This window comes from Berghia stephanieae, chromosome 3, assembly GCF_034508935.2.
Source record: "Berghia stephanieae isolate SIO BIC M18660-M18661 chromosome 3, UCSD_Bste_1.3, whole genome shotgun sequence".
NCBI lineage: Eukaryota > Metazoa > Mollusca > Gastropoda > Nudibranchia > Aeolidiidae > Berghia > Berghia stephanieae.
In genome coordinates, this window is record NC_088362.1 from 93,496,153 (window position 1) to 93,516,771 (window position 20,619).

The window sequence follows — 20,619 nt, forward strand, 5'->3', positions numbered from 1 at the left end:
ACATGTCACAATTCAGAACATTAGCTTTGATACTACTACTACGCCTATAAATTGTCTCAAAAAAATGTAAAAATAGGCATGGGGTCAAAGTAATCCTGGTATACTACGGACATAGTTGGTGTTATGGTTGCGGTTGAGTGAGTTAACTGAATATTGCAAGAGCAGAGAGCAGCAAACCACGTCTGTTGTCGCCGGAATCCAGCACCAGTTACTGACTTCCCTGGATAAATAAACAGGGCTTTTTTGTAATAAAAGTGTCAAATGTCAGAATTTATGACACGTCGAGATCCATTCAGCACTATTTAAAAAAATAGATAAGTGAATAGTCAAAAGTTTAGTTCTAACAAACCGAGAAAAAGGTAAGATGAGGTGATGAAATTTTATAAAAAATTGATGCAATCCATCCATCCTTATGTCTACTCTGAATCCACTGGAAATTCCCTCAGGATCTCTACAAGATGGAGACTCATTGCCAAGTAAGGATAGGAGAAATCTGAAAGTGTATTGGACGGCAGAGCATAATTTAGAAAATTACTTGTTCTTTAATTTGCATGTTTAAAATTCAAAATTTATCAAGTTTCAAAACTAAAAAAGCCATCTTTTCTCTACACTTGTGCAAATCCTGTGGAGGACTGGAATTGAATGCGTCTTACTTGTTCTCGGATCGTCTTGTCATCAGTGTGGCCAAGTAAAATGATTGAATTAAAACTAAATTCGATTTTTGATTTTAAAAAATTGTTCGGAGATGTTCATTACTCATCATAAAAAAAAACCTTATTTAACTTAAAATACAAAATTCACAGCATAATTGAGATACAAATTTCTATTGGTCTCACAGCATGGACAGCAATTCTTGAAAATTCATTTTAAAAAACACTCATCGATTCAAGACAAAACAAAGTACAGTAAAATTACTTTAAACCGAAAGAAGCTAAACCGAAAAATACCTTAAACCGCAAAGAATTTAATAAATTGTACCAGTTTCTTCATTATCTTTGTACTGATTCTTACGATGAACCGAAATACTTCTAAGCAGGACTTTCTTTAAACCGAAACATCTTGAGAGCACCTTCCCTTTTTCTCTCTCTATTTTTCTTCAAAGATTCGGGAAGGAGGCCACACGTAATAATGCCCGGCGATATTAAACAAAGAGCGCAAGTATAAGATGGGGGGTGGGGGTTAGGCAAACACTTCAATCACTGCCTAGGACTTCATTTACTCTCTATAGATGTCACTGATCACTGCACTTGGGCTTGGCCAACACCACAATCGCACAGACTGGAAAAGGAAGACAGCGAGTGACTGGCAGGCGAAAAATTAGGAAAGAGGGGGAGTTGGGGTGTAGAATCACGCAAGCGAGATGGTCTCGCTCGTGTGTTGATGCTTTGGAACTGACTGGATTTTCAACACGACAATTGACATGCCATTTCATTTCCACTTTGTTTAAATGGGGGAGGTTCGATGTAATTAGGCCTTTGAACCTAATGGCTTTTCAACAAAAGAGAGATGTGTAGTAGACAGCTTAGCACTTACACGCCTTTTCACTTTTCATTTCTACTTCACTTCACCTCTGAGTAGCTGCGCATCATTCATTATCAAGTATCGCACAAGAACTATCGATCTTATTTTAGCTTTGCATTTTACTAAAAGATGTCTAAAAGAAAGCACTGTGCTTACACGTTGGAGTTTAAAATCAAAATACTATGTGAAGTTGATGAAAAATAAGTTGATCAAGACGGATATATAATGTAAAATACACGGCATCCCGAACTCAACTCTTTCAACAATTTTGATTTGAAAACGAAAACCCCCAAAAATATTTTTAAAACACACCCAAAGAAAACAATAAAAATAAAAAAATAAAAAATGTTAATGGTTACGAAGACGGCATTTATTCAACTCCATTTAACGGGAAACCCATGATGCGATTAAATGAGCAAATTTCTTAAATAGTTACTACCCTTGGAAAACAGTGCAAAACAGGAACTTGCTTTAAACCAAAATGTCTTTAAACCGAAATGGTTTAGAAGGTCCCCAAAATTTCGGTTTAAAGTAATTCTACTGTATTCTTAAATTTTTCAGTATCTAAAATTGTTATTTAGAAATCACCAAATACTGACATATTTTACTACCAGAGCCATAGATAATTTTATTTGTTGGACCAATTTAACTGAATTTCAAATGATCATGTAATCGATGTAGCACAACATTATCACTTAAACCTACTTGACAACTTATGTTTATGTCTCGTCTTTAAAATTGCATTTCCATTTGCTGTTTTAATAACTGACTTTGTCGTTTAAATGACCAGCTGCTATTTGATGACAGATTTTTTTCCATAATTTTTTGGGCAGATTTTGTCATTTTATTTCCTGGTTATTAGTAATTATACATTCAAACATTCAGAGCTTCTTGTTTGGACATTCATCAACAGATTTATCCCTTTTTAGAATGTACTTATACTATACAAAAAGATTGTTAAGCAAATGATATATTTTCTTTTGTTTATTATGCAAATAGTCAAATGGAAATGATCGATGTATTTTGAGGGGGAAAATACACCTGTCTCAATAGGATAAATCCATCTCGCTCTCTCTCAGCCAAACTCTCTAAGCAATGAATGGAATTTTATTTCCTACGAAATTGGATGTCCAAGGTAAAAAGAAATTTCCTGTAACTGTAAGTTGTAATTGTAAGTGATCTCATTGTGTTGTAGAAATCGAATGTCTCCCATAGTGGGCAGGGAGGTACTTGCTGTGTCTTCTTTCCCCCTATATCCTTTTTCCAATTGCTTTCTGTCTGTCTTAGAATGAGATTACTGTTTGAAAATTTTGTTCTTGATGTTGGCCATCAAATTGTGAGTCAAGTGGAAAAGGAGGAACGAAGATTTCTTGATAGTATTTTGACGTTTAAAAGGGATTTGATATAATCAGGAGCTTGTCCCAGTTGTTGATTCGTTGGGCAATTGGAAGCCAATGTAGGAATTTCAGAACCGGGGTTATTCTGTTACATATATATCCCGGTCATGATTATGACTCTTAGCTGCGTTGTTTTAGTCACTTGCAAGACCTTGGTTATTTTATATTTCATATTTCATTTTTTAAACTGCATTACACAGTTCCTCCCCGCCTCTCCTCTTTTCACTTAATTAATTGCACACTTTTTAGAAATATCTAGTATTCTATTTTAATTTGTGCTTCCTTACAAAGCATAATATTTCCTGCCAACCAATGTTTTGTTTATTCATCTTATCTACGCCGTTACCACATCATCTCATTCATCTGTGGTGTTTCATTCATCCTGTTTTGTTGATAAAGGAGAAACCCGAAACGTTCATTTGATCTGTTTTTGTAATTAAATTGAAGCTTACATTCAACTTCACGTTATTATTCATTCCAGTCAGATTGACGCATTGTCACAAATCATCAAATAGTAAAATGTATGTTTGTATCCATTTATACCGACTGGCTGGGATTCTTTGCCATGCCAGTGCCTTGATGAGATCTTGAGATGTGTTAAAACTAGAAATAAGATCTTAATACCCTACTTTGAACAAATCTCCTTTGTCTTGCTTTTTCATGTAGAATTATATAGTATTGTTTACCTTTTAGTTCCTTATAAGTTTCGAAAAATTCCTCATCTCTTCTTTTGATGAGTTCATCACCTGCCCAGTTTACTGGTATAATAGTATTAATAATATTCATGTCATTTACTCGTCAACATGCCTCATTGTCATTGCCATCATAATTATATCCATGTTTGGTCATTCGTTAATGAAATTGCCAAACAATTACACATTTGTCTTCTATCCTCCAATATACCTTCTCTGATCGACCAGTCTGACATTCTCTCCCCATCCCCATATCCCATTTCCTAAAAAGTTTAAAGCTGGAATGAGATGATGGCTTTGCCTTGAGATCTTTTACTAAAACATAAACTTAATTTGGTAATCTTTTAGCCACCACATAAGAGGTGGCATATATTTTGGTATATGTTACAGGATGGCCTGTGAATTTGGAAGATTCTTTTTAATGTACTTAACATTTTTTACTTTTGAAGAATTTTGCACCACTACAGCGAGACTTGAACTCAGAGTAAGAGATGTACAGATAAGAGACCCTTCGGTCATAACGCAAGACCAAAAAGCTGCACAATGTCCAGGTATAAACGATATTATATCCAATTCCACTTACCATCAAAACAAGGAGACGTTGAAAGGAAAAGAACAGAAAGCCTTGACAAAATGAAAATAAAAAATGATTGATTTATGTCACAAAATCATTACATCGATTAGAAAATATAGCACATATTACAACGGTAAATACAGACCCTGCCGATTCAAGCACGCTAATTGTCTAGCAAATTTTTGCTATATATTTAACTACACGCTTTTAAACATGCTAACTCCGGCTTCAGGCACACTTTGTTACAAGACCAAATTTGATTCTGATTGTAAATTGTTGTAATCACTCCCTTTCATGGGCCTTTGGACAAACAAGTAATCACAGCTGTAAGTGTGAGAAATCGTGAACTCTGTCAAGGGTCGATAGTGAGATTATTCAATTTCCTTTTCTCGGCATCTTTTACAAAATTATGATGAGAGTTTTCACTGGTGTTGCGTTTAGTGCATTTTGTCTTGTTAAATTATAGTTACAGAAGTGGAGTGACAATTCCCACTGCTTGTGCTCGATAAAAAGTCAAAGCCAGCATATCACATTGTGGGTTACACACTTAGCACGAGACTTAATTTTGTACGAATCCGGTACCTAAAATCACTATTACTCCTCACTTAACACCCTCAGGCTAAAGAGAGAGGGAGGGCATAGCTCTCATACAGCTCTCATCCCACTTTCCCCACCCCTAATTGCCTGTATCATTTTAATACATAACAGTTACTGCCTAAGGCCTCAACGATACTAGTCATTTTGCTATGGTCCTGGCACCTCAGATTAAGTATCCCTCAGTTCAGCACACACACACACATACACATAATATATGCCACACACACACGCATGCGTAACACATTAACTGACACTTTAAGCTATGGGGAGTGCGATGGCATCTTTCGTTTCTGTTCAACACAAACAATTCGAAAAAAAAAAAATTTAACTGACCGCAAGGGATGGGAATGTCCAGTTTGTTCAAGATTTCTGTGTTGCCTCCGGAAATTGTTCGAGATTTTCATGCTGCCAATACTAACGAAATAGAGGGATTAAATTGGGGAATTATACCGAGTTTGATATTTCCGTGATTTCGATATTTGCCTGTTCGAGATTCCGTGCTCGATGTGTATAAATTTCGTGTTTCCTTGAAAAAAAGGCCAAAGCCAAAAAGTCGTTTGCTTTGTGTTGTTCCCTTATATATGAGTCACATTTACACCCTTTATCTTTCTCTCCATCTTTGGATTATGTCTACTTTGAGCTCGAGCATGCTTTGGCATTAAGCACGCCTAAGCAACCTCCCAATGACAGTGCTTAAAGGCGACACGGACTATAGAAAAGTATATTTCAACAATCAATAATGTAGTCCTTGAGATCTAAAAGGCTCATGTAGCTAGAGTTTATCCTGGTTTCAGTTCAATTAAAAGGGCAGTGGATATTACTTGCTACCTTTTGGATAGGATGTTGGTCTATTCCAAAGTACTTTCTGCCAAATCCAAAAACCCAGCTATCAATCACTGCAGAATGGGTGGTGATGGAGGGGGGAGGGGGGGGGGGAGGAGGAGGTTGGGAAAATTATCTGCCGAACTTAAATTCTTTGTATGCCAACAAAGCTTTTCAGGCCCCCTTTCACCTGTTGCAAGGTAAGTAGATCACTTCCAACATAAAAGCACAAATAAATACAACAGCATCACTCTTTATGAAAGTCAAACTCTCATAAATTGTGAATAGATTCTGCTAATGCTACATTATTACGAAAATTTATTTTTACTTTCTTTTTAGGATTACTCAAACATACCCCATTTATGAGAACAGCAATTATATGGCTGTGAAAAAGAAATTAAATACATTTTCTCTTGTCTGATTTTGAGGGTTAACAGCTTTTCCGAGCTTTCACTCACCCCACCCCAACCCCCCAGTTTTCCTAGCCCCCCCAGCCACTAATTAACAATCAGAACATGAATTCACCAATTCCATTGGCCTGGCAAAGTTTGTAAAAAGTAAAAGTATGCATTAGAAATGTAGAGGATTTTGTATTTCCTATTAAATCGATTAGAGTAGTTTGAAAATGAACATGGATCTGGTAGATGAAGATGATAACTACGTAAAATTGTGATTTGGGCTAACGATGCGAGGTTATTGAGTTCCTTGGTTCAGGACTTCCCAAATTAAAGCCATTTGATTAGCAAAATCAGCACTGAGGATTTTGGTAAAATCAATTTTTCTAATTAGTGTATAAACAAACCATACTTGGTCTTAATTTTTGTATCTTAAAGTTTTAAAAATCTTATAAATAAACACAAATGAATTGGAAAGACTTAAAGAGTTTAGGGTAGCTACGACTTTGCGAGTTTAAATGATAATGTTAAAACTGATTGATATGGACGTAAGATTGTGCTTTGAGGTGTGAGAATTGCTTTGTGCAATTTGCTCTAAATTATACTAATGAATGACATTATAGCTAAAAAGGTAAAAAAAGAAAGCTTATATTTAAGTTAAGCCATATTTTATTGTGATGCATGATTGTAATTCAGACATCAGTCAAGCTATATCGTCTAATACTGCCATCCCGACACGAGTTGTAGATATTGGCCCCATCAGAGGCCACACTATAAATGGGATCACAGTCAGAACCAGTCAACTCTGTTGTTGTTTCCCACCTCTCATTGACGTGGTAACAGCTACCATCACCTGTAACAAATAAAAATATTTGGATAGGATAAGTAAATTACTTTATATAATAACTTCAACTGTATCGAAAAGGAAAGCCATAGTGCATGTTGCATGCTTTTGTAAAAGGTTAGAAAAAATAGTTATCATTAAAAATGTTTCATCATATCAAATTTATTCTTTTAATTTTTCTGATAAAAAGCAATTCAATAATGCGAAAATAAAACAACCCCCCCCCCCCAAAAAAAAAAAAGAAGTATTTTTAATGCTGAAATTGTGGATTATTATTCCATGGGAAAAAAATAAAATTTAATTAATTTCTTATTAATGCGAATTCATCCAAACCTGTAGACACAAAAAATCCTCCTTTATGTGGCAGAATAGACAGTACAGGTCCTCTAGATTCTTTCCATGATGCAACAGGAGATCTTTATGGAAACAAATTTAAAGATAATAGTTTTTAAAAGTTTGTCCATTATCCTCATGCAAAGCAGTATGGAAATTTGAAACAATTTGGGACTGGGCCTATTTGTTTGAGATTTCTGTGTCTTTAAAATTTCTGTGTTGAGTATTTAACAAAGAATGGAGGGAGGTAAATGTGGCTGGTTTAGATAAGGTCACATTATGATTATCACCTTTGTAAACCGCTTTGAGCATGTCTATATAAAAGCTCAACTTTTATGTCCTCACATTATCACTATAATTCTTCACTTATCTCCCTCACCTCAACTCCCCCACCACTAATTGCTTGTTTGATTCTTATATGTAACAATAACAGCCTCGGGTCACTATTGCCTTGCTAATCTCCCAATGGTTCTGATAAACATAAGAATTAAAGTGAGTGAGTTGTGTGCGATATTGAGTAAGACATTGGTCAAACATGGTTTACACATCCACCAAATACAAAAACACACAATGTGGAAGTGAACATCCAGTTTGTTTGAGATTTCCATATTTGCCTCTGAAAGTATTCTAGATTTTCATGTTGCCAATAGTATGAAAATACACTCGAGCACAGAAATCTCAAACACGGAAACCTCGAAACCAAGGAAATCTCAAACTCTGTACAATTCCCTGTTTTAATACCTTTTTTTCATTAGTATTGGCAACACGAAAATCTCAAACACTTTCCAGGCCCCAACATTCGAATTGTTTGTGGTGAATGGAAACGAAAGATGCCATCGCTCTCCCAGTACTTCTAAGTGTCAGTTAATGTGTTACGCTTGCGTGTGTGTGGCATATATTATGTGTGTATTTGTGTGTGTGTGCATGCTGAACTGAGGGGGAATTGCGAAGCATGTTTGACCAACGTCTTACACACCACCTATCACTCCATTGTTACCTAACTTTATGGTACTTAATCTGAGGTGCCAGTACCATAGCAAAATGACCAGTATCGTTGGGATGGGAAACTAACAAGGCAATGATTGCCTTAGGCAGTAACTGTTATGTATTAAAATGATATAACCAATTAGGGGTGGGGAAGGTGGGGTGAGAGCTGTGTAAGAGCAATGCCCTCCCTCTCTTTGTAGCCTGCTGTAAGAAGGAAGAGCGTGATGATGTTAAGTGAGGAGGATTTTAGGTACTGGATTCGTAGGTAATGACCTCTTGTGCTGAGTGTGTAATCCATAATGTGATATGCTGGCTTTGTCTTTTTATCAAGCACACGCAGTGTGAATTGTCATTCCATTTCAAGACAAGATGCCCTTAACGCAACACCGGTGAAAACTCTCTTCATAATTTTGTAAAAGATGGATGAGAAAAGGAAATTGAATTGTCTCACTATCAACTCTTGACAGAGATCACAATAACAGAGTTATCATTATAATATGACTTTTATCAAGACCACCCATCATTTACCTCCCTCATATTCTTCCTCATATCCTCTGTAAAATACTCAACACGGAAAAATCGAAAACACCGAAATCTCGAACAAATAGGCCAGGTCCCAACTTGTTCGAGATTTCCGTGCTTGAGTGTAGAGGGATTAAAATGGAGAATTGAGAGGTGCTTGAGATTTCGGGAATTTTGAGATTTACACACTTGAGATTTCCTTGCTGCACTTTACTTGCTAGTTATCATTTAAAAATCATTTTCATAAATGATCCAGCGCTAATAATTTAATTTTGGCAACAAACTATCATACTTATTTGTGAAGTTACATTCTCTTTTCACCATTAGCTCATAATTGGTAGACTTAACCAGATCACAAAAATATTTTGAAGCTGAACATAAATGATTTATCAAATACAAAGAATTAAACAAATTTCTTCTTTGTAAAAAAGAGCAGTCCTGCCATATGCAAACAATACCTGTAGGTTCTTAACAAAAAGTCAGAAGATCGTCTGTTTTAATTTGTGCAGTTATGTGGTCTAGTGGTATGACACTGGCCTTCGGATTGGAAAGTCCTAGGTTTGAGTCCCACTCTGACTCTGAGCAATGCATAGTCAGGGGTGAGAATAACTGGTCACAAAAAAGGAGAAAATTTTTCAGCGCTTAGATCCCATTGAAGCAACTATAACCTATAAATTTGAAATTCATTAAAATTTACTGCAATGCAATTCAAAATGTACCACGCAGCAATTCAAAATGTATCTCGCAGCAATTTCTGACTCAACTCGGATGAATTTTGAAAGTTGGAAGAGTAATTACAAGATATAAAATCTAATGTACTTAGAGAATGCCCCCATTAGATACTTATATGATTTGTTGGTAAGATGTGGTGGTTATAGTAGTACTAGATTGTAAAGATAATAGTGTGGTGGTAGTTGTAGTACTCATGATAGGTAGGATACTGTGGTGGTGGTTTTATTTGTAGTGATGGTGGTTGTAGTAGTAGTGGTGGAAGGGATGATGATGTAGTAATGGTGGTAGTAGGGATGGTGATGTGGTGGTGATTGTAGTAGTAATGATGATAGGGATGGTGTGTGGTGGTGGTGTTTGTAGTAGTAGTAGTTGTAGTAGTAGTAGTAGTAGTAGTAGTAGTAGTAGTAGTAGTAGTAGTAGTAGTAGTAGTAGTAGTAGGAGTAGTAGTAGTAGTAGTAGTAGTAGTAGTAGTAGTAGTAGTAGTAGTAGTAGTAGTAGTAGTAGTAGTAGTAGTAGTAGAAGTAGCAGGTATGATGATAAGGTGGTGGTTGTAGAAGATGTGGTGGTCAAAGGGATGATGATGTGATGGTGGTAGTTTTAGTAGAAGTGGTGTTCGGGATGATGATGTGGTGGTGGTGGTAGTAGTGGTGGTGGAGATGATGATGTAGTGGTGGTAGTTGTAGTAGTAGTGGTGATAGGGATGATGATGTAGTGGTAGTTATGGTAGGGATGATGGTGCATTGGTGGTTGTAGTAGTAGTGGTGGTAGTGATGATGATGTGGAGGTAGTTGTAGTAGTGGCGGTGGTGGTAGGGGTGATGATGTGGAGGTAGTTGTAGTAGTGCTGGTGGTGGTAGGGATGATGATGTGGTGGAGGTTGCAGAAGCAGTAGTAGTAGTGGTGGTGATGTGGCGGTAGTATTTGCAGTGGTAGTGGTGGTAGTAGGGATGACGATGTGGTGGTGGTAGTAGGGATGACGATGTGGTGGTGGTTGTAGCAGTGGTAATGGTTGGGATAATGATTTGGTAGAGGTAGTAGTAGAGGTGGTGGTAGGGAATGTGGTGGTTGTTGTAATAGTAGTGGTGGTAGAAATATTGGTGTAGTGGTTGTGGTGAGTCTTTTTTATTTATAGAAAATTTTGAGAAAGGCGGAATTACGATGGTGATGGGTGGAGATGAACCACCATTTAGGCGGAAATCCTCTTCTCGGCGGAAAATTCTCAGCTCTAATAGTTGAGTCCTTGGAGAAGGCTTTTTACTCACTTTCACTCACCGAACTCAGGTGTCTCTGTCGGAAAAAAACTGTAATATTCCCTTACAGGCATCATATCTCGTTTAACATGTTACATATTGTTGTTAGATTATTGTAAAGTCCTTTCAGCATGTTTAGTGGATATTGCGCTGTATAAATGCTCTCTAGTTTTTTTCTATTGAATTGTGTTACATCCAGATTGAAAATTAATCTCAAAAATAAGGGTGAAACCATGTTATTGATATGTGGGCTTAAAACTGACTCAGCCAAACTAAGTTTTACTAAAATGATCTGCCCAATTCTCTACATACCTGTCCCCACGGAAAATTGCAAATGAAAACCCCAAAAATTGCACCCAAAATTTAAAAAATTGCATGCAAAAAATTAAAAAATTGCAAGGAAAAATTGCAAATTTAAGACATTGTTTTCAATAAACAGCGCACAATAATTTATTATGAGCGATTTTTTTTTTCATACAACTCAAACTCAATTTCGGCACAAATCCAACAAAAGCCTACTAGAGGATGATAAACTGCCGGGATGAGTCAATCGATTGAAAACAATGAAGTGTTGTCACGGGAAGCTACTCGCGAAGTCTTTAATAGTTTTGTGTGACGGTGGCAGTAGTATTTTCCTATGTTTAGCATTATATGATTATATTATGTGACTCCAGAACATGGAAAATTGCAAAAAAAAATTGCGGCAATTGTCAAAATTGCGGTCCCGTTACGGTAACTTCGAAAAATCGCGGCCGCGTTGCGTACGCAAGCTCCGCGATTTCCTGGAGGGATAGACATACCTGGTATTTCTAAGATCAATTACACTGATATGACCGTCTTGTGTTCCACATGAGACAAAAACTTCAGACACAAATGCACATGTATTGACTGCTGACTCTGTGGTCATAGTGAACAGCTGGAAGATGAAACACAAAGATGGAAAGTGATACTTAGTTACTGTAAAACGTATATTTCTCTGTGTCACAGTAAAGATTGTTCACAATTATCTTATTAAATTTTATTTTATTAAGAACTGAATTCATCTCACTCCAGTTATATTTCGGTAGGCTTAGATAAACTTTACCTTCTAATATTAGATCGTCTTTCCTTTTATAGCCTTCCCTCGAATTAATTTCTAATTAGTGAATACTTTTCGTTCTACATTCTGTCACGTAGCCACTTATTATAAAAGCTGATAGGTCTAACATTCGACACTCACTTTCTCTCCACAATCTATGCCGGACGGCCAGTCACTCTATTCCTATATATATATTGTAAGATTTTTATCTTTTGGGACTTTGTAGATATTATATCTACACCATTAAGACGCCGGAGCTTTTAACTTTGATTGTATAATCTTCAAGGATCAAACCCAAGCCCGCTGTACTACATTATAACTCCTTACCAGTTGCCTGGAAGTGGAATTTTACGAGTCCAATCCTGTTATCAGAGGAATAGATCATCCAAGCCCATCAACTGCCTGGAAACGTAAACTTATGAACCTGACATATTATTATAAGTTACGTAAAATATTCATATCTCTATTTGTAACTGCCACGATCACTGTTTATCTCTTTTAATTAAATTTCATCATCATTTTTATTTCATTGTAAACAAATCGTTAATTGTTTTTCATTTATAGTAACTAGTAAATTCTGGGGCCTCATTCTACATATATTTTATGCATAGTCGAGTAGCTCTTTACTCACTTGAGACCATGACATTTTGGAGGGACACATATAAAGAATTGAATTTATTTAGTTACTTATATCTATTTCATCTAACTTTAAAGTTTAAATTGTAAAACTCTTAATTGCCCCACTTGATCATATTTTAATTGAACTCCCTATTTACAGGATTCATTTTTTTTTCTTTTTCATTTCTTCATTTAAATGGAATAGCAATTTATCCATTCATTCTTTCATTCAAATTGAATAGCATTTTATTGATTCATTCCTTCATTCATTTATTCATTTATAAATTATTCATTCATTCATTGTTCATTCATTTATTTATTCATTCATTCATTCATTCATCCATTCATCCGTTTATTCACTCATTTATCCAATCATTCATACATTTATTCCTCCCTTCATTCTTTCATTCATACATTATCCATTCATTCATTCATCTATTCACTCAGTTTTTCATTCATTCATTCATTCCTTGTCCACTTTGTTATTATATCACTCATTTCATTTTGTTGTTTGCCTCATTCATGAATTGTTTTCAATATGTTTACATTCCATAACGATTCATTCACCTGTCATCCAATCACTCAGTGTTGTGAACACATTTTGTAACTATTGTAAATCTTACGATATTTTATTGTTTTGTATTTCAGACATCACTGTTAAACACTCTTCAATGCCTAATTACAATTGTTGAACAACCATTGAACAAGAGAGAGGTCCCAGCCACGAACTGAGTTGGTAAATATATCCTTCATTATTCTCTTTTACATGAGTTGGGCATCACATAGTAACTATAGACATCGTGATTTGTTTTGCATAGTGATTTGTTTTAAATGCATTTTTGGCATACTACTGTTACCGAAAACCACTTATATATTATGTTCTGAAAAGTGAGTCTTTAAAAACTAAATAATAATAAAAGGAGTCTACTAGCCGTCGTGTTATATTTAGTGATAGATAACTTGGGATTATTTTGGCATCCTATTATTGTTATCACACTCTAGTATATTAGCGTCATTGCGAATAATTGTACACAAACTAACGACGAGTCACACACATTGGTGATACATTTTTCGTAGTAACATAGTTTAGAGTACACGCGATTGACACATTGTTATTGACACAAGTCATAATAACTCCGCATTGTATTGACACATTGCTTTATAAGATATAACGATAAAAGGCATCAAATTCAACATACATAATAAGTTGAAATAAGAGAGAGAGATTTCTAAAAATAGAACAGTTCATTCCAGTAAGTGTAAATAAATAAAACAGTCAGTAACAGTATCCTGTCAATATAATATATATAAAATATCGTAACTAATTTATTAAAACATGGAAGCATATAAAAGATACTTAAGTCTCGCAAAGGACTTAGAAATACCCCAGGAAAGAATATTTTCATGGTGCGAAGAGAAAATAAAAGAAGAAAAAGAAGAAAGAATTCGTAGAGAAGAAAATGAAGAAAGAATTCGTAGAGAAGAAAACGAAGAAAGAATTCGTAGAGAAGAAAAAGAACGAGAAGAAAGAGCCCAAGAAAGGGAACTAAAAAGGCAAATAGCTTTAGCAGAAGAAGAAACCAAAAGGACCCAAATGATGCTGGAAATTGAAAAAACAAAAACCGGTCATGAAAGAAAACATAATAATAGTGATGAATTTTTCGTGAAACTTCCACGCATGCCAACATACGATGAACGCTCAGACTGTCTAGAATCCTTCTTACACCGATTCGAAGTTCAGGCTAAAGGTTATCGTTGGCCAGAAAGCAAATGGGCCACAGCCTTGATTAACTGCTTATCTGGAGAACCGCTAAAAGTTTTCTATACCTTAACAACTGAAGATGCAGATGATTATGGTAAAATTAAAGACGCTCTACTAAAAAGATTTAGATTAACGGAAGATGGTTACCAGGAAAGGTTTCACACTGCAAAACCGGAAAGTGGAGAAGACTTTAATACATTCGTTAACCGAATTACTCAATTTCTAAATCGGTGGCTTGAGTTGGCAAACGTAAAACAAGACGACTTTGCAGGCCTTTACTATCTCACGCTGAAGAATCGAATCTATCAAGCTTGCAACCCAGATTTAGTCGCATTCTTTAAAGAAAGAAAGCCAGAAAACTTGGACAAATTAAAAATCTACGCAGAAAACTTTAACAGCGCACATCCATTGACACCCCTTAGCAGAACATTGAAGGAACCATACTACGCTGCTGCTGCTCAGAGTCCAGGTACACCTAAAGTTCAGTACTCAAATAGGACGAGCCGATCAATCACTCGGAACACGCAAGTGAAACAGGATGACCATAGTAACAAACCATGGAACAAACAGTTCAATAGAGACCATAGCCGACCCTATCAAAACAAAACAAGAAATAGCACTGACAATAATACTGAGTATAAGAAAACCAACAAACCTATAATTAAATGTCAATATTGTGGAATGAAAGGCCACACAGCAGACAAATGTTACAAAATCGTGGGATATCCAAAAGAAACTGCAAATGCATCACTCCAAACAGGTGTAAACAATCAGACACGAGTAATGTCAGGAGAAAATATAAATGTGTATTGCGTGAAAGGTATGTCACTTTTAACACAAACTCACAAATCAGGATCGCTATTTTTTTGTGAAGGCAAAGCTAATGGAACTGATTGCAAAATATTGAGAGACACAGGATGCAGTACAGTAGGAATAAAAGCATCTTTGATCAATGACGAAGACAAAACTGGAAAAACGGTACAATGCATCACATTCAGTGGCACAGTCGAAACCTTTGAAACAGCTAATGTGTACATAGAAACCCCATACTATACAGGAATAGTGGAATGCTGTATACTTCCCAACCCCGTCGCTGATGTTATTGTTGGCAATATAAAAGGTCTTAAAGACAACCCAACAGATGTAAAAGAATGGTCATTAACCCAAGAAACAGCTTGTCTAGCAGAAACAAGAAAGATGACTAAGACAACAGAGAAGCCAATGACTATTTCTCTAGAACCACAACAATTTGACAGGAACACGTTCATTGAAGAACAGAAAAAGGACCCGACTTTAACTTCATATTTCAATATCGCAAACAAAGGGACGAAATCAAAAGTTGAATACATCATTGAAAAAGATATTCTGTTCAGGTTACATAGGAAAAGAAACAAAATAGCTAAACAACTGGTCACGCCGAGTATTTACAGAAACAAAATCCTTGGAATAGCGCACGATTCAATAACCTCTGGACATCTTGGGAGCTCTTCCACATTGAAGAGAATATCCGAGAATTTCACATGGCCTGGAATTACTAAAGACGTCCGAGAATATGTGAAATCTTGTGACACATGTCAAAGAAGAGTCGCAAAAGGCAGAATACCGAGATTGCCATTAGAGACAACCCCAGTTATTGAAAAAGTTTTTCAAAAAGTTGCAATTGACATTATAGGCCCTTTAACAAAATCAGATAGAAACCATACACACATACTAACACTAGTCGATTACGCAACCAGGTGGCCAGAAGCGATAGCATTGAAATCAACTACATCGGATCACATAGCTGAAGCATTGATGACAATTTTTACTAGAATAGGCATACCAAATGAGATACTGTCGGACAATGGACCCCAATTTACATCACATATGATGCATGAAACCATGAAACTCATGGGAATACAACACTCATTCACAACTCCCTACCACCCCCAAGCAAATGGTCTTTGTGAAAGATTTAATGGCACTCTAAAGAATATGTTAAGAAAAGTGTCAGCAGAAAAACCAGATGATTGGGACAGATACTTACCAGCAATCCTATTTGCATATAGAGAAATACCCCAAGAATCTACAGGCTACTCCCCATTTGAGTTGATGTATGGACGATCACCTCGCGGCCCGATCAATATAGTAGCCGACATTTGTAAAGGGAATGAGGAGGACAATAACGAAATTATGTTTGCTTACGAATATGTAAGAAACCTGAAAGACAGAATAGAGGATACATGTAAGCTAGCACAGGAATCCGTCACTAAAAAAGCAGAGAAATACAAGGAATACTCCGATAGAAAAAGCAAGTCAAGAAAATTTGAGATTGGTGACAAAGTACTAATACTCTTACCCGATGACTCGAGTAAACTTTTAGCTACATGGAAAGGACCATTCAATGTATTAGCAGTACGATCTGGTGTTAATTACGAGATTCAAATTAACAACACAACAAAGACATTCCATGCAAACATGCTAAAAAAATATTTCGATAGAGACAGATTATCACAACCAATATTTAACCATGTTGAAGCTGCAAATGTAGGATTAATCATCGAAACTCACAGCGATGATGTCGAACTACAACACACCCCACAACACGGTAACTCTAAAAATAGTACAATTAACGACGTCACAATCAATCCTCAACTAAACGAATGTCAGAAACGAGAAATCAGGTCATTATTAGAAAAGTACCAGTCAGTCTTTACAGACGCACCCGGACATACAACATTAGTGGAACACGACATAAAGTTAACCACATCCACCCCTATCAACGTGAAAAACTATCCTATTCCATTTCACGCACGAGAACAAGTTGAAAAGGAAGTTAAGGATATGCTAGATACAGGAATAGTTAGATATTCTTCAAGCCCATACTCATCACCAATAGTAGTAGTGAAAAAGAAAGACGGATCGATAAGGCTATGTATCGACTTTCGCAAATTAAATGAAGCAACAGTATTTGATGCAGAACCAATACCAAATCAAGAGAATTTATTTGCTGCCTTATCTCAAGCAAAATACATGACAAAATGTGATCTTTCTAGAGGTTACTGGCAGATTCCACTGAAAGAATCATGTAAGAAATACACAGCATTTCAATCACCATTAGGATTGTTAGAATTTAACTATATGCCATTTGGATTATCGACAGCCGCATCGACATTCCAAAGAATGATGCGTATGTTATTAAAAGACATCCCGTCTACACTCTCATACTTCGACGACGCATGTATTTTCTCAAACTCATGGACTGATCACATGACAACCTTAGAATTAGTGCTTGAAGCATTAAAACGTAATTCTTTAACAACAAAACCGTCAAAAACAAGCGTTGCATTTTACGAAATTGATTTTCTCGGTCATACCGTTGGTCATGGGACACAGACACCCGAGACAGAAAAACAAACAAAAATCGCAAAATTGCAACCACCTAAGACAAAAAAAAGAAGTACGCAAAGTACTTGGGCTCCTAAATTTTTACAGGAAATACATTTACAACTTCGCGCACATCGCGACACCGCTAACAAATCTGACAAAGAATGGGTCACCGAACAAAATTGTTTGGACAGAAGCGTGTCAGAATAGCTTTAACCAATTAAAGGCATTACTCTGTTCAGAACCAATTCTTAAATTACTCGACATATCAAAAGAATTTGTTGTAAGAACTGACGCGTCTGATAAGGGCATCGCAGGTGTACTATTACAGGAGCATGAGGGAACTCTAATGCCTTGCTTATATGCAAGCAGAAAATTATTGGACAGAGAATCACGATACTCTGTAATAGAGCGTGAAGGACTGGCCATCGTCTTTGCTTTAAAGACATTCAGCAGATATCTACTGCTAAAAGAGTTTGTGGTCGAAACGGACCATAAACCACTCACGTACATAAGAAATAACAAAATGAATAACAGTAGAGTACTAAGGTGGAGTCTATTTTTGCAAAATTACACTTTCAGTATCTCTCACATACCAGGTTGTGAAAATATTCACGCCGACCTACTTTCTCGATTAGTGTAATGACGTGAGAAGGGTATAACTTAACCTCCCATGCATACTGTTAGTTACCTCGCAAACTATGCCAAATCAGAACGCACAAATTCGATAATTTTATTTGTAAACATGATGACCCAACTTAATGTAACATTGAGTATTGTTTGGATATATATACCATACCCATTCATGATTTGGGAAATCTTCTCTTTATCTATTATTGTTATGAATTTTAACTCATTTATGATTAATAATTGAAATGTCAATATTTCATTTACATTTTCATTCATTTCATTTAGTAAATTACCTTCATATCATCGACTTTAATCATGCTTCATTGCCATCATTATTGTTTATCACAATGATTTGTAATCACATTGCCATCATATTGTTTATCACAATGATTTGTAATCACAATCTTTCATTGTTATTGTCACCCATTCATATACCTACGTTAATTAAAACATTTCCATGTCTAGTTAATAAATAATTTAATTGTAGCACAAATCATAACAATGGATTAATGCTAGAGTATCATGATAGTAAATTTACTTCCGTTTGTAAAATCTATCTTTCCCATAATGGTTAAAGAGTATATTTTAAACGTGGGTGGGGGGTGTCACAGTAAAGATTGTTCACAATTATCTTATTAAATTTTATTTTATTAAGAACTGAATTCATCTCACTCCAGTTATATTTCGGTAGGCTTAGATAAACTTTACCTTCTAATATTAGATCGTCTTTCCTTTTATAGCCTTCCCTCGAATTAATTTCTAATTAGTGAATACTTTTCGTTCTACATTCTGTCACGTAGCCACTTATTATAAAAGCTGATAGGTCTAACATTCGACACTCACTTTCTCTCCACAATCTATGCCGGACGGCCAGTCACTCTATTCCTATATATATATTGTAAGATTTTTATCTTTTGGGACTTTGTAGATATTATATCTACACCATTAAGACGCCGGAGCTTTTAACTTTGATTGTATAATCTTCAAGGATCAAACCCAAGCCCGCTGTACTACATTATAACTCCTTACCAGTTGCCTGGAAGTGGAATTTTACGAGTCCAATCCTGTTATCAGAGGAATAGATCATCCAAGCCCATCAACTGCCTGGAAACGTAAACTTATGAACCTGACATATTATTATAAGTTACGTAAAATATTCATATCTCTATTTGTAACTGCCACGATCACTGTTTATCTCTTTTAATTAAATTTCATCATCATTTTTATTTCATTGTAAACAAATCGTTAATTGTTTTTCATTTATAGTAACTAGTAAATTCTGGGGCCTCATTCTACATATATTTTATGCATAGTCGAGTAGCTCTTTACTCACTTGAGACCATGACACTCTGAGGTTGATCTGTTTTGTTTTTTAGTAATGTATTTATGTTTTCATTGCTTTTTGTTGTTGGCTGAAGAAGGGTTTTGAGTCCAAAACGTTTCATGTTTGATATTCTGTTATTTTTTTAAAAAAGAAACTGAATTATTATGCTCTATTTGTGACCAACACATAGTTTAACACTTAAACAACGTTATCAAAGGCTCCTTTCATCCCACCATGGATCTTGTGCATTTTTTGTAATTTCCTTTCAATTACTGATTCAGATCATTCATGCCGCTATCAATCATCAATGAGGTTACTTTTTTTTCTTTCCAAAACAATAAGAGATCCACTTTTCATTTTCAGTTTACCATTTATCAATTGAGACAGCTATAAATTTGTGAAGTTGATTTCAATTTCCATTCAAAACTGATCAAAAGATCAACGATTCTAGTTCTGGATCTGGATTTTGAGATTTAATTTGCAAATTGGCCCCTGAGTGCCTGGAACTGTAACTTTACAAAGTAAACAGTCAAATGAGTAATGCATGAAGAATTCAACAGAAGGATGTTTATAACATTGCTCGGCAGTTATTCCATTCAGTAATTGTTCTCAAGGGAAAAAAAGTGTATTTGTGAGGCTCTGTTTCAGTATGTTGGGCTGAATTTAAATGTTTATTCGCTACATGTGTGATATGTGTAATTACATATTGTGATGTAGGCTAGGGCAGTGATTGCAATTTCTTGATCTTTTAAAAGTGTAAACATTATGGTAAGGTGGTTATGTTTTCTGTGAGTATTAGTATCAAGGGTTTGTCAATGCAGTTTTTCTAAAGCTTGTGTATCGCATCCTGGGTGTCTTGACTTGCAGTTTGTGTCTAATCTGGCAACCTTTCTCTGTGAACATTCAAGGCTTTGAATATCTTCATCAAGATGGGGATGGATCTTGCATCATACCATCTATTTTCAGCGATAGCTTACCACAAATTAATACTAGATGAGGTGATGGATCATATATGAGCAATTCTCAAAAGGTGGTCCATCTATTGATTGTCGACTTTATTCTTATTTTTTAAAAAATTGAAACTAACCAGGTCAAAAAAGCTTTACTCTATCTGGAAGCTGGGAAATCAAATAGATAGTATACATAAAATCATAATGAGTGTATATTTTTGAAACG

The 20,619-nt window shown here is 35.7% G+C and overlaps 1 protein-coding gene across 1 annotated transcript in view; it reads right to left on the reverse strand.

Annotated features, from left to right (window-relative positions):
* Window positions 1-4,245: 4,245 nt before the first annotated feature.
* Window positions 4,246-20,619, reverse strand: part of LOC144968860 (proteasomal ATPase-associated factor 1-like) — a 34,407-nt gene continuing 18,033 nt past the window's right edge. The window contains exons 9-11 of the mRNA XM_078907647.1: window positions 11,466-11,581; window positions 7,176-7,258; window positions 4,246-6,851 (exon numbers count right to left, since the gene is read on the reverse strand). Of these exons, the coding sequence (XP_078763773.1) occupies window positions 6,691-6,851; window positions 7,176-7,258; window positions 11,466-11,581 (360 nt within the window). The 3' untranslated portion in view covers window positions 4,246-6,690. The remainder of the gene's footprint in view (window positions 6,852-7,175; window positions 7,259-11,465; window positions 11,582-20,619) is intronic.